The sequence below is a fragment of the Mustela nivalis genome, assembly GCF_964662115.1.
Source record: "Mustela nivalis genome assembly, chromosome: 1".
NCBI lineage: Eukaryota > Metazoa > Chordata > Mammalia > Carnivora > Mustelidae > Mustela > Mustela nivalis.
In genome coordinates this window covers 196,366,592-196,380,383 of record NC_139020.1, presented here as the reverse complement: position 1 = coordinate 196,380,383, position 13,792 = coordinate 196,366,592, and the positions used below count along the sequence as shown (strand labels likewise).

General features: G+C 55.2%; 1 protein-coding gene across 1 annotated transcript; it reads right to left on the bottom strand.

The window, feature by feature from the left end:
* Positions 1 to 2,658: 2,658 nt before the first annotated feature.
* Positions 2,659 to 8,398, bottom strand: CISH (cytokine inducible SH2 containing protein). The gene is made up of 3 exons (XM_082702598.1): positions 8,010 to 8,398; positions 4,447 to 4,667; positions 2,659 to 4,233 (listed from the first exon to the last, which is right to left on the bottom strand). The coding sequence occupies exons 1-3, from the start codon at positions 8,027 to 8,029 to the stop codon at positions 3,701 to 3,703; spliced, it is 774 nt and encodes a 257-aa protein (XP_082558724.1). The 5' UTR covers positions 8,030 to 8,398; the 3' UTR covers positions 2,659 to 3,700.
* Positions 8,399 to 13,792: the final 5,394 nt, after the last annotated feature.

Here is a 13,792-nt window from a genome sequence, read left to right as displayed (position 1 = left end):
TGCTGGTATTCGAGGCTGCAGGGAGAACTCCTGGGGCACAGACTCTGCCCAGGGTCCCCAGGTTGCCCTCCTTGCCTCCTCCTGCTCCCCACTGCCACCTCCCCTGCCATGCCCTACACCCCTCAACCTCCTCTCCAGCTTCCTGTCCCCATCTGGCTGTTGGGCTCACTCCTGAGAAATGACATGACCTCATAGCATTTCCCTGCTAAACCGGAAGGAGGCCCTCTGCCACCCCAGGATATAATTCACACGCTCCCTCCGCTCCAGGGCAGCCATTCTGGACTTGTTGCTCCTCATCACAGCAGGTTTGTTCCTGGGCCCCGACACTGGCGGCTCCTTCTCCCTGGATGTCCTTTGCCTACGTTGTCTGCATAGCCAGCTCCTGCTCAAGTGTCAAGGCTCTGAGTCCCTGGAGCTCCCCTGATCCCCAATCTGCAGCAGGGTCCCCACACCCAAAGCCAGTCTCTGCCCTGCTCCCGTCTTGCCTTCTTTACACTCTTCAAACTTGTCCCCAGTGCCCACTTGTTTATTGTCTCTCACTCACCAGCCCAGGAGTCCCACGATGATGGGACTTGTTCCCTGCTATGTTCCCAGGGCCCAGATGGAGTCTGGCCTAGCAGGTCTTAAGACACGGCAGGACTTAACCGATGGCTCCTTCACTTGTCCCTGGCTGGTGCTGGCAGGGCATGGCCCCTTTTCTAGCCCAGAGTCCCCCAGCAGTGACTGCGCCCATGAGACGATTTTTAGCCTCTGTTAGGCTGGGTCTGACTTGGGTTTGGGCCCAATGACATGCCTTCTATCGTCTCAACTCTAGGCAGGCATCACTCCCTCCCCTGATAGGGAAACATGAAAAGACTGAGGCAGAAAAATGCAGGTGAATGAAGTAGCTGGTGGCCCTCCACCACCAGGAGCTGGAGCCTGGCTTATACCGAGGTGAAGGGGGATGGACAGGACACTGTTGACTAGACCAACGTCTGGCCCAGATGCCTTAGCACACAAGGACACAGGAGGATAACACCAGTATCTAAGATCAACTTGCCTGAAGGCTGCCAACCCCAGCTGCCCATTCTTGCTGGCTCATGTAGCAGCCCCCGGGGGCAGGGGGTCATTACCCTTGAGGTAAGCTCCGCTCTGTGCCTCACCTCCCAGCCAGGGCCTTGCCCCCTCTGGGCCTCAGTTTTCTCATCCATGGAGTATGGGTCTATTCAGACCTATTCCCACGATGCAAAGGCCTCGTCCATTGCCAGCACCTGGCGGGCCCCCTGAGACACCTCCCCTGCTGCAGACAATATGGAGTCTGTGGGCCTCCTCCTGCTATAGCAGCTTTCTGTCCAGACCATGACGTGAAGCGGGGAACACCCTGCCTTTGACTCCTCTGTGTCCACTACTCACCCATTGGGTAGGTAACTCAGACCTGGGGGTGGGACTGAGATCCAGGCTGGAGCAATGAGGAACAGCAGATGTCCCTGGCAGGGTCACGGTGACCTGGAGGAGGCGTGCTGTCGGGCCCTGCCGCCAACAACAGAGAGGGTGCCAGGCTGGGCACTGGGGCTCGGGCACTAGTCCCAGGGAAGTCGGCCTTCACTCACCTCTTATTCACTCCTGTCCAGTATCAGCTCTATTCTTTGCTAGAATCATCTCCATGCCCACACGTTTCTGTGCCTCCGTAGTTCTGGCTTTTAGCCCTTCCTGCTTCCACCTCGCCATGAGTATAGCACTCCTGATACCCTTCTGCTCTCAATCTGCCAGCATTGGTCTCTTCTAATCATCTAAGTCCCAAGAAAACAGGAAGGTTAGAACAATTTCTAAAATGAGGGTCAGGAGGCTATAAATGAGTTTCAGAGCAGCTTTCCTAGGGGTTGTTCAAGTGGAAGTGCAGAAAATTTCAGGACACAGTGGAGTTTTAGGTACAGAAGCCTTACAAAGTCAGGCCATTGGGTGATGGAGAGTGTTTTCATTTTAATTGCTCTCCCATCTACTTCTGGGGTATAGGGCCCTGAGAGGAGAGGGGTGCCTCTAACCCCAACTAGCCTGTGTCACAGCCCTTCCAGGTCAGACCTTCCACAGCGGCTCAGGCCAAACCCTGCTGGCTTATTGGCCACTATCCCCAGCTCCCCTGTTCTGCCACACTGCACAGAATGACCCTTCCCCATGCCTCCTTGTGGTCCGGGAATAGGAGATTCCCAGTCATGACCTGGTGCTTCTGCACTCCCTGTACCTCCTCCCTGAAATGACTGGCTCTGAATTTGCTGTTGGCCTCATCTCTAAAGACACAGCCCCTAGGAGTGGGTGCCCCTGTAGCACCCATCCCCCAGCATCCTCCACGTTCGGTCTTTAATTGACATCTGTTTACACCTCTCAGGTCTGGTGCCCTTCTGCCACTGCCCCCCCCACTGGCAGCAGCCTGGTCAGTGACCCTGCAGGCAGTCCAGCTGGCCTTCAACCTCCTGCTTCCCATCCTCCAAGGGGAGCAACAAGTATTGAGAGAGAAAGACTGCTCCCTGTTCCCCTCTACCCTTTAGGGGGTTCCCTAGCAGGACTGCTTAGCTACACAAGGTTGCTGGGCCCCAGCTGATCCAGATGTAAAGTGGCAAATAATAATATCATCAAAGGGGACAAACTGTATAAGAACTCAAAAAAGGACCCATGCAGGGCTCCTTAAATGAAAAGTACAATTTTATTGTCAATACAGAAAAATCAGTAGAAGAAAAAAGACTACCAAACTGGGTTCTGCTTGTTATAATAATTATTTGATAAAGTCTTTATCAGATATGTAGGCCTTTCCCTCTCACGTGCAGGTGCCTTCCCAGGCAGGAAGTGGGCCCAGCAGACCTGGGGCAACCTGCGCGCTCCCGCAGGCCCGTGGCCCAGCCAGACCAGCTCTGTGCAGGTAGGGCTCTGCCCTGCAGGGGTGGGGAGAGGTGGGCTCTGCTGGGCACTGACGCCCAGGCTCCTATTTTCTTGTCCATTTATCTACCCTTCCACAGCAGAAGGCAGGGGGGCACATTCACAGGTGGGTGGGTCAGCGCCAGGATATCCAGAACTGCCTTGGGTCCAGCAACAGGTCTCAGGGTGAGGCTCTCCACAAGGAAGAACCAGAGAAGCTGGGGCAGAGCTGGGGTCTCGAGAGCACTTGGGGCTCAGGGAAGAGACGTGGGGTTGGCTCAGCTTGAGACCAACCCAAGGAGAATAAATAAATAAATACTGTATAACTTGGCAGTCCCCCAGTCTGGCCTATTCCCCCACTGGGGAGACCGTCACTGCCAACCTCAGTTCCTCTAGCCACCATCTGCCCTGAGACAGGGTGGCTGGAAGGAGGGGGCCCGCCCTACCCCTGTGGACTGAGAAACCAGGGCCGGCAAAGTCTACATAGTTCAGGAGGCCATAGCAGGCAAGTGGGGGCCTGGGCTCAGCCCACAGGATGAGACAGGTCCTGCCTGTCTCCCTCTCTTCTGACCCATGGCTCACCCCAGCCACATGGGGGCTGGGGTGGGCGCTGACTTCTAGGTTGTGGGACACTTTTCCAGACATCCCCCACCCCTGTAGCATTGTTCCTGCTGACTCTTCCTGGTCCAGTTGGTCAGGTGCTGCACACAGACACCGGGTGACCTGAGGAGGGATGATGGGAGCCCAAGTCCGGCTGGGGCTACCGTCCCCTCCAGGGTATGGCCGGATGAGGCCCGGCAGCCGCACTGGCAGGTCAGAGCTGGAAGGGGTACTGCCGGAGGTAGTCGGCCATGCGCCGGGGCAGCGGCAGGCAGTCCACGTCAGCCACCAGGCGGTTGATGACGAGGCGGCACAGGTGCTGCAGGCTGCGGGCGCTGCTTCGACGCACGAATGGCTGTACCAGCTTCAGGTGCACGGCCGTGACTGTGGGCACGGGCAGCGCTGGGTCGCCAGGCACATCCTCCTTCGGGGTAGGCGGGGCCGGGGTGGGCGCAGGGTCAGGGCTGTCGTTCCGGGGGTCAGCTGCACAGGAGGCCACATAGTGCTGCACCAGGCTGACCACGTCGGGGAAGGCCAGGATGCGTGGCCTGGACAGGCAGTTGGAGTCCAGGCGGAAGCTGGAATCAGCATACTCGATGCGCACATTGGTGGGGCCTCGGGTGGTTTTGACCGACAGGGTGAAGAGGTAGCTGGGGTGGGTGCTGTCGCGGACAAGGAATGTGCCTTCTGGCATCTTCTGCAGGTGTTGCCGGGCCTCGCTGGCCGTAATGGAACCCCAGTACCAGCCTAGGCAAGTGGAGAGGGGGCAGGAGCTTGGTCACAGAGGCATTCAGCTGGGGGCGCAAAGCAGGGGAGGACTCCGCCTCCCCCATTATGCTTCCATGGGGAACACTGCACCTTCCCCATCAGACTCTCCAGGGCAGGGAGACTCAACAGATAGAGCTAAGCTTTCCCCACTGGACTTCCCAGAACAAGGCCTGCTTCTTTCCTCGAACTCACCAGATTCCCGGAGGTAAGAGAAGGTCTTGGCTATGCACAGCAGGTCCTCCTCTGGGTCCAGCACCTTGGGCTCACTCTCCGGCTGGGCTGGGGTCTCCTCTGCCACTTCCTCCAGAAAGGCCCCAGCAGGCAAAGGCTGCATAGCTGGTTCGGGCAGCTCCAGGGACTGGGCCCACAGGGGCCGCTGCCCGATCCGCTCCACAGCCAGCAAAGAACAAGGCCTAGAAAAGAGGGGATTGGCAGTGAGTGGAGGCCCTGTGCTCACCCTGCTTCCAGAGATCCTTTGCGCCCGGGGCCGGCTACATGACTTCTGGCCCGTCCATCTCGGTTCCCCGCTCTGCCCACTCATGGGCTCAATGATGTCAGTACACCGCCTCCCAGCTGTCAGCACAAAAACCTCCTTGATGGCTTCCCCCCACATGGAGATTCATTTTTGAAAGAGCCTCCTCTGCCTTCTTGCATTTATTGAACAGTAATTGAACTCTCTATTGTGCACCAACCCAAAACACAGATCAGTCCTTAGAGGCATTTCTAGCTCAGAATGGGAAACTGGTGTCCCCGCCACCAGTAGGATCCAGTGTAAAGAAGCCTCACATTGGTGCCCTGTGGGCTGAGGTGGGCTGATTACACAGCACTGGTCCTGCTTGAACCATGGCCTGAACCTTCGTGGGGTGCTCCAGAGGCCCCCAAATTATGGCAGGATGCCTGACAGGAGTACCTGTCGGGGAGAACTCAGTCCAAACTGGCCAGGGCTGAGAGGTGGGAACAATCTCCCCAAACAGGTCAGACTCCCATCCCATTTCCTCCTCCTCCCAGCTGAGGGTCTGGGATGGACACTGGCAAGTCCCACCTCCCACAAACATAAGCTCCCAAGACGGGGCAAAGTAGTCATTCCATGTTACAGATCCCACCCTGGCAAGCCAGCCCTACTAGGCTTTCTGATCTTATGCAAACCTTGCTATTCAGCTTCTCCACCCTCTAATGAGGGGTACTCCCAGACTAGATCCTGACGGGTTTGGCTATACCGTGTTCTCTGGTGACAAGAGTTGGGCTGCCGAGCCAGCCCCAATCTTAGCAGTGGCCTTTCTCTAGGGGAAGGCCACCCAGCATGGTTATCCTGGGGCTTCCTGGGAGTAAGGGGCATGGGCTCTGGCTCCCAATAAGAGACTGCTGGTCCTTCCTCACTCCTCAGGCCTCAGTCCTGGGTCTGGTCCCCTGCTGGGCCTCAGGACACCGAGATAACAAAACCATGGGCTTTGCCTTCAAGGAGAACTTATAACCCGAAGTCATAAAAGCAAAGCGTGTCATGGGGGAGTCAAGGTCTGCCTGTTCCTGAGCTGAGTCTGTCAGGCCAAAGGAAGGAGCGGAGGGAAGGTGCTCCATCCGGGCCGAGACGACAGCATGGGTAAACAGTGCCTGGGATTTCTTTTGACGTGGGAAGAGGTGTTGGACAGAAGCCTTGGCGGGGCGGGGACAGAGGAGCCAGATCTCACAGTGTAGGTTATCGCTGAGCGTTAGAAGATTTTTTTTCAGTATTTTATTTATTTGACAGAAAGAGATCGCAAGTAGGCAGAGAGACAGGCAGGGAGAGAGAAGCAGGAGAGATTGATGATGGGCTCGATCCCAGGACCCTGAGACCATGACTTGAGCCGAAGGCAGAGGCTTAACCCACTGAGCCACCCTGGCACCCCACTTTATAAGATTTTAACAAATCGGGAGAAGGGGTCACAAGACCCTGGCCTAACACAGTCTGCGTACTTACCCACACCCACTCTGGGTACCCTACGGGAGCTCTGGAATCCTACTAGGGGAGCCAGAGGCCAAGCTCCAAGGAACCAGCTGGAGGCCCGCCTGCTGGGTCCCCCAACTCAGCTCAGGCTAGCCACTCAGGCCAGGACCTCCAGTGGTGGCCCTGTCCTGACATTTTAGCAAGGCACTTGTGGGTGTGGGCACCTCTAGGGTCAACATGGTTTCTGGGTGTGTGAACAGCCCTATTGGTCTCCTGGTGAATGACATGCTCCAGGTGAATGACTGTATCTGAAGAGGGGTGTGTCCACAGCTGTCATCGCCATAGCGGGGGCGACAGCGGGTGTGCTCTAGGTGTGGGTGGCCTGTACGTGTGGGTGCCTGTTGCGGAGCCCAGCCTGTGAGTCCTGAATGGGGACACATGCCAGTGGAGCATACTCAGCCCTGAGGGTGGGCGCCTCCAACAAAGCCAGCAGCCCAAACCAACCTGGGGAGGGCACCAGATGGGCTGTGGCTGTATATGTGGAGGTCTTAAAAATCTTGCTCCCTGGGGCACCTAGGTGGCTCAGTCATTAAGAGTCTGCCTTCAGCTCAGGTCATGCATGATCCCAGGATCCCAGGGATACCACATCGGGTTCCCTGCTCAGTGAGAAGCCTGCTTCTCCCTCTCCCACCACCCCCTGCTTGTGTTCCCTCTCTTGCTGTCTCTCTGTGTCAAATAAATAAAATCTTAAAAAAAAAAAAATCTTGCTCTCTGACACCAAACACCGGCCCTGTGGAGAATGTGGAACCCCAGAATTGGGGAGGGGTCCTGAGAACAAGGGTGTGGGGGTGTTCGGGAGTCTCAAAATTCAGAGGAGGGAGATGCGGGAGACCATCAGGGAGAATTATACAGTAGTACAGTCTTCCTAGCTCCTCCTGCTTCCCTCCTTGGAAACAGGACTGCTCAGGGCAATGGGCACTTCAGCCTTGCCCCACCTTCCACCCACTGGGCCACCCGGTGCTCCCTGGGTGTGGACACTCAGTCATCTCTCCTTTCTCTCTCCCTGGAGCTTTCGGAGTTCCTGTCAGATCAGTCCGGAGAGCATCAGACCTATTGGTTGAAGGGGATGCTAAGGCGGAAGGAATGTATGGAAGAATGTTCAGCTGAGGCCAAGACTCTTCTTATCAGCCCCCACCCCACCCCAGTGTTTGGGGGAAAGTTGGAGAAGGGAGACAGGAGCCAAGTGCTCACAATGGGATCCCAGACCGGGTTGAGAGGAGGGGTGACGCAACTGTGGGGGTACCACAGTTAAATCAGGCCAAACTCAGGCTCTTCCAAGAGCTGCTGGCCAGCAGGTGCCAACCTGGGGGGAGCCATGGATCTCAGGCTGGCTTCCCAAGAAAAGCCTAGTCGCTAGCCCATGGCAGAAGGGTGGATGATGGGACAGAGCGGGGCAGGGGCTAACCCAAGGTCACCGATAGGCCCTACGGCCTGCAGGCTAGGGTATAGAGCTCTGGGCCCAGAAGGGGGTCTGGGCAGGTGAGCCACGTCTTAGAGGACACGCTTCCCTGGCGTTCAACCGCTCCAGCCAGAACCCAAGGTTAGGCTGCCCTGTGTTCCTCCCGTCGTCAGCCGACCCCCAGTTTCACTACCCACAGTGCGAGGAGAGGTAGTGGCGGTGTTGTCACCGCTCCCTGTCGACACCCCGAGCTCCTTCCGCACTCAGTCATCTCCGGCCCGTCCAGCCTTTTTACTGGCCGGCAGCGAGCACGAGGCGGTACTATCCCGAAAGCCCCACGCAGACGCCGGGCGCTGGGCGGCGAGCCGCACTTACCCCTGAACGCAGAGGACCATGTCCCGGCAGCGGCAGCGGCAGTAGCAGCGGCAGTTCCGGAGCTGGGGCTCGGCCGGACTGCGGCGGCTGGAGCGAGCCAGTGGGCGCAGGGATCCCTCGCAGGGGAGGCTCCCTCGGCGCACAGGCTGCAGGCTGGGACTGAGCGGCGACGGCGCGGGCGCGCCGGGAGGGCGCGGGGGGCGGGCCGGGAGGGCGGGGCGGGGCGAGCCGCCTAATCTTTTGTCCTCTGTGTCCCAACCCTTCCCGGAAGCGACGTCTTCCTAGAACCGCCGGCTGTGCAGCGGGGCGGGGGAGGGGTGTGGGCGGGGGCGCCGGCTCCCCAGGACGGCGCTGAGGGCAGCAAAAGGAAACACCTTTGACAGATTTCCAAGAACTTTCCAGGAAAATGGGGCGGGGTCCCGCTCGCCGACCAATCGCAGCTCAGGAGGCGGAGCCGAGTGCCCGGGGCGGGCCAATTGCAGCTTTGGGATAGGAGGCTGAGGAACGAGCCGGATTGAACGTGACCTAGAGAACAGTAGGGGAAGACCCGGTTGGAGAAAGCCAGGGAGGGGCAGGGGTTTCACCCACCCGAGCGCAGACTACTTTTGGGCATTCCGCTTCCTTGGAGACAGGATCCTTTATCGCTCTGTAGAGCTGGTGGCAGCGCAAGGGCAGGGTCACGGGCCTGTCCTCCCAGCTAGTGGCTCCCCCAAAGCTCACGGGTTGCAAGCGCCCCCTGTGGGCCGCATTTGGAAACCCGGACTCTGTGTGGGGTGGTGGAGAAGTCGGTGGCATGGGGTGGGATTTGGAGAAGGACGTAGAAGGAGGGGAGGGGTGCAGAGGGGGGCCTCAGATCCGAACAGGTCCAGGGGGCTCAAGGATCTGCCACAGCTAAAAGGATCCAGGCGAGAATGTTTTCTCTGAAAGAGCTGGGGAAGAAGTAACATCCCAGTCTTGATGGCTGGGACATTGAGAGACCCCAGCATGGAGCACCTTGTAGGTTGCAGTCTCTTCAGCAGAAACTGTTACCGCCCCATTACTGTGAAGACAAAAGGGCCTCACAGCTGCCAAGCGACAGAACCAATATTTGAACCTGGGTCCCCGTGGAGCCAAATCCCAAGCTCTCTAACCCAGGACTACCTCTTCCCTCTAACTGTGACTACTTCACTGAACATTTCATATGTGCCATGTATGATCGATGATTTCCAGTCTCATTTCCTTGTCTAACCACTACACATTGTGTCCTCTTTACAGGTGATGAGATGGAGGTACAGAGAAGTGAAAATGTACCCCAGATCTCAGCCGGCAAATGATGAGTTGGTGCTTGGAGCACAGTAACATTCCACCCCCCCCCCCACCCCGCTGGGTTCCTTGATCTGACAGCTCCTAGGGATCCTTCAGGATCCAGTTTTATGGTCCACAGAGAAGCTTCCCTGCCCCCAGGCCAGTCAAATGTCAGAGCACAATGGGTGTCCCATTGAAAGCTCCCTTAAGGGATTTCAGCAGTGATGCAGTTTTGTGTGTTAAACTAAAAGGCCTCAAGGGCCTCCAACCACTGTCAGTGAGTGTGACAGAGTATTGTGCCTTACCTGTGTGAGTAGTCTATGATGTGCCCCTGTTCTGCCCCAGGTTGTGGGTCCCTCTGGCCTTCTTCTCATTATCACATCTCCCACTCTGGCTGCTCCCTACCCACCCCTGCTCTGACTGCTGGGCCCACGATGCCACCCAGTGGCAATTCCTCTCATGCTTTCACTTGACAAATTTCCTTATTCTCTCCCAGGTAAGCCCTGCCTGCCTGCACTCCAGGGACTGGCTTTTGCTGCAGGGTCTCCCAGCTCCTCCCCACTAGGAACAGTCACAAGATGGGTCAGTTACAGTAATACACAGCAGTGCCTTCCTTAAAGTCTGGCTCATTTGGTCTCTTTAGTTTCGTCATTTGTAGCCATTCCACTCCCGGAAGAATAGTCTACAGGTGTGTGTGTGTGTGTGTGTGTGTGTGTGTGTGTGTGTGTGTGAGGGATATATTCAGTCCTCTACACCACTCTCCCCTGGACACACACACACTCACTCACTCACTGGACCCTTTCATCACTGTAAACTACTCCAAAGTCCTCAGCCTTTGGCCCCTTGGACATACAGCTATCACGGAAGGGGCTGTGTGGCAAAGTCTGACACCATGAACCCACCCCCTACTCTGGCCCAGCTATCCCAAACAGTGAATTCTCCCATCAGTGTGCTGGCAAATGAGCAGCTAGGGGAAACCACGTATTCTGAGTCTCTTGTGTTGAGTGAACAGTTGAAAACATCTATGATGGAACTATGTGGGCACTGTGTGTCCTTGAGTAAGCATTGGCACTGGTGGTGGAGACTGCAAAGGGGCAAGCACTGCCATTGCTTACTTTTCACATTTCCCTATGGCTTGAATTTATTATAACAAGCATGTTTTACTTATGCAATTAAAATCTGAATTAAAAGGAGATCAGTTTAAAAACACAATAGGGGCACCTGGGTGGCTCTGATGAAATTCTAGAACCTAGGTGAGGTTCGGTGGGCTGTGGTCCGGAGCCGATGACCAAGAAAGAATTCTTGAGACATCTTTGGTGCAAAATGGTGGTTTATTAAAGCACGGGGACAGGACCTGTGGGCAGGAAGAGCTGCTGCCCCGGGTTGTGAGGGATGGCAGGTTATGTATCCTGCGGCTACCAGAGGCCTTGCCCTTGCAGCTGGATCAATGTTGTCTTTAGACCAGCCATTAACATTAAGATAGTTGGGAGACTTTTTGGTGGGTTGTCACAATCCTGCTATCAATCCTCTTTGTTAGTGAGATTTAGGACATTTCTAGGCCAAGGGAGACTCCTGTCTAGCAGGATTGTGAGCTCTGCAAGTTAACTATTTGCTTATTGTTCATGGCAGTCAGGACTGCCTGAGGGATGCTACACATAGGACTGAGGGGGAGCGGATGGGACGGGTACAAGGCGCCAGCTTTTGCTTTGTCCTCAGCCAGCCTCGTGCTCCCTCATCAGCTCCATTGGTTAAGTGTGGCTCTTCAGCCCAGGGTCCGGAGATCAAGCCCCGCATTGGGCTCTCAGCTCATCGGTGAATCTGCATCTCCCTCTGCTCCTCCCCCCAGCTCATGATCTCTCTCTGTCTCAAGCTCTCTGTCTCAAATAAGTAAATAAAATATTTTAAAAAATACAATTATAACATGTTTAGAACAATTGTTATGATTCTATTTTTAGAAAATAAGCTAGCAACCGCAGCATACACTGAGATAATTTGGCTGGGACAAGGAGCCAGCTCCCACCCTCAACTTCCTGGCACTCTGCTTGTGAGTGGGATCCTGCTTGTCCAGAATGAACTCTTGCTCAGCTTTGGTTTCATCTGGCCCAAACCAGGTCACCTCCAGAGGGAAGATCCTTCTCCAATCTCCAAGCTATGGATGCTTCTGATGAAGTCCTAGAACCTAAGTCAGGTTCGGTGGGGTGAGGTTCGGAGCTGACGACTAAAGAAAGAATTCTTAAGACATCTTTGGTGCAAAATGGTGGTTTATTAAAGCACGGGAACAGGACCCGTGGGCAGATGGAGATGCTGCTGCCCCGGGTTGTGAGGAGTGGCTGATTATATACACAGGAGTTGGGTAGGTGAGGACAAAGGGTTGTTCAGAAGGGCTATTGGGATAAAGAAGACTGTCAGGATATGGAAGGCCTGGTTACTATCAAGCCAAGGCCACTTTCCCTCTAATGAGGCAATAACATAAAGACAATTGGGATTCTCCTGGTGGAATGTTACATTCCTGCTATCATATGTCCTTGTTAGTGAGATTTAGGTCTTAAAAGAAATTTAACTTTATTTACTTTTCCTTCTACCTCCATTTCCTTCGGTTTTTTTTATGGAGGGGAGGGTGACGTTAGGGCTTGAGGAACTGAGTTATGTATCTTTGGAAATTGGGCTATTGATAAGGCAACTTCTTTGTTGTAAATCTCAAGGACATTTGTAAACCAAGAGAGACTCCTGCCTTGCAGGACTGTGATCTCTGCAAGATAACCATTTGCTCTTCTTTTAGGGCAGTCAGGGGTGCCTGTGAAATGTCACACATATTACCAAGGGGAGTGGGTGGAGAGGGGGTGCAAGGTGCCAGCCCCTGCTCCGTTCTCAGCCAGCCTCCTGCTCCCTCATCACTTCCAGATCACAGGGTTTCCTTCACATCGCTGAGATCTTGGATCAGATTCTCAGATGGGGTTCTGTGACTGAGGTTCTGGGTCCAGCCGGACGTAAATGTCTGTGTGCTTGTGCATGCCCGTGTTGTACACAGTAGTTGTACACTTACCCACGTGCAAATCTGTGCTTGTGCATGTGTGCATCTGTGAATACATGTGAGAGTGTATTTGTACAAGTGGATGTGGGAAGGGGGCAGGGAGGCACAGGAGAGGAGGGCATCATTTGAGGGTGAGAGCTGGGCCCTGGAGTTGTTCTTTGGGGGTAGGGATGGAGACCCTGCCATGAGCGCTGCTGACCTCAGACAGGTTGCTTAATCTCTCCAGGCATGTCTGTCTGGTAGGTTATGTGGGGTGGGTACAGCGCTGCCTCCTCTGGTCCCAGTGAGGTCAAAGAGTGTCCGGATAGTACCCCCACTCAGTGTCTCGTCCAAAAGAGGGGTTCAGTCAAGGCCATCATCAGGGTCTCTGCTTCACCAAACCGTGCCAGCTTGAAGGCTGTCTCAAGGAGACAGAACAGAGGCCCAGACCCTTTCCTTTGACTCAAGACCTACACACAGCAAGTACCAGTTCTCCGGGATTTAATGCTCTGAAGAACCTTGGATCTGCAGCCCAGGAATCCATGTGCATCCACGTGCGTGCATGAGCTAGCGTGCGTGCGTGCGTGTGTGTGTGTGTGTTGCTGTACAGGGAGGTGGGCGGGAGCTCAATTTGGGTCCAATCCCAAAGTCAGAAGAAGGGCTCAGACTGAACCCGGTGGGCCTGAAGCCTCAGTGCCTGCAGTCCTGCAAGTGGCCAGTAGATGACAGCAGAGGCCCGCGCAGGGACCCTAACCCAAGCCTCTCCCTCCTACTCGGAAGTGAACCGTCAAGTTCCAGTCCCTCAGCCTGAGGGTAGGGGAGTGGGCGGATATACTGGAATGGTGCAGATTTGTAACAGAAGACAGCAACATCCCCTGCGACTCAGTTTCCTCATCTGTGGAATAAGAGTTGTTTAACAGCCTGTGATGGGAAAACTTGCTCAAAATACCCAAGATTGTCTAGGATGGGTTCAGAATAGAGACCTAAAAGTGGAAGGGAACGCCACATAGAGTATAGTGAGTGGGAGGAGGACACTTTTTAAACAGGACACCAAAAGCCCAAGCAATAACGTGAAAAGTTAATGGATCTGACAAAATGGGAGTTTAGGATGATGTCTGGTCTATGGACACTGTATCCCAAGGGAAAAAAATAAGCAACGGATATGAGCAGGAGATGCACAGAAAGTGAGAGACACCCAGAGTCCCCAGAGACTGGAAGGGTGCGAATCACAACGAAATGTTACTTCACTTGTCCTGATGGCAAAAATTAAGACTTTAGGTACGCTGGTGGTGGGCCACCACTAAGAAAGTCGCAGGACTTACAAGCCTCGCTGGAGGGCCGTCTGCAGAGTACAGAAAAGACGCCGGACTCAAGTGGCTTCCTGAGGCTCCGAGAGAAACAAGACTTCCTGCGCTGTCACTTCCTAGGTCGCTGGTAAACTCCGGGCTCACACAGGCCTCGCGGGTGTCGGGAGAACCAAGGTTTCCAC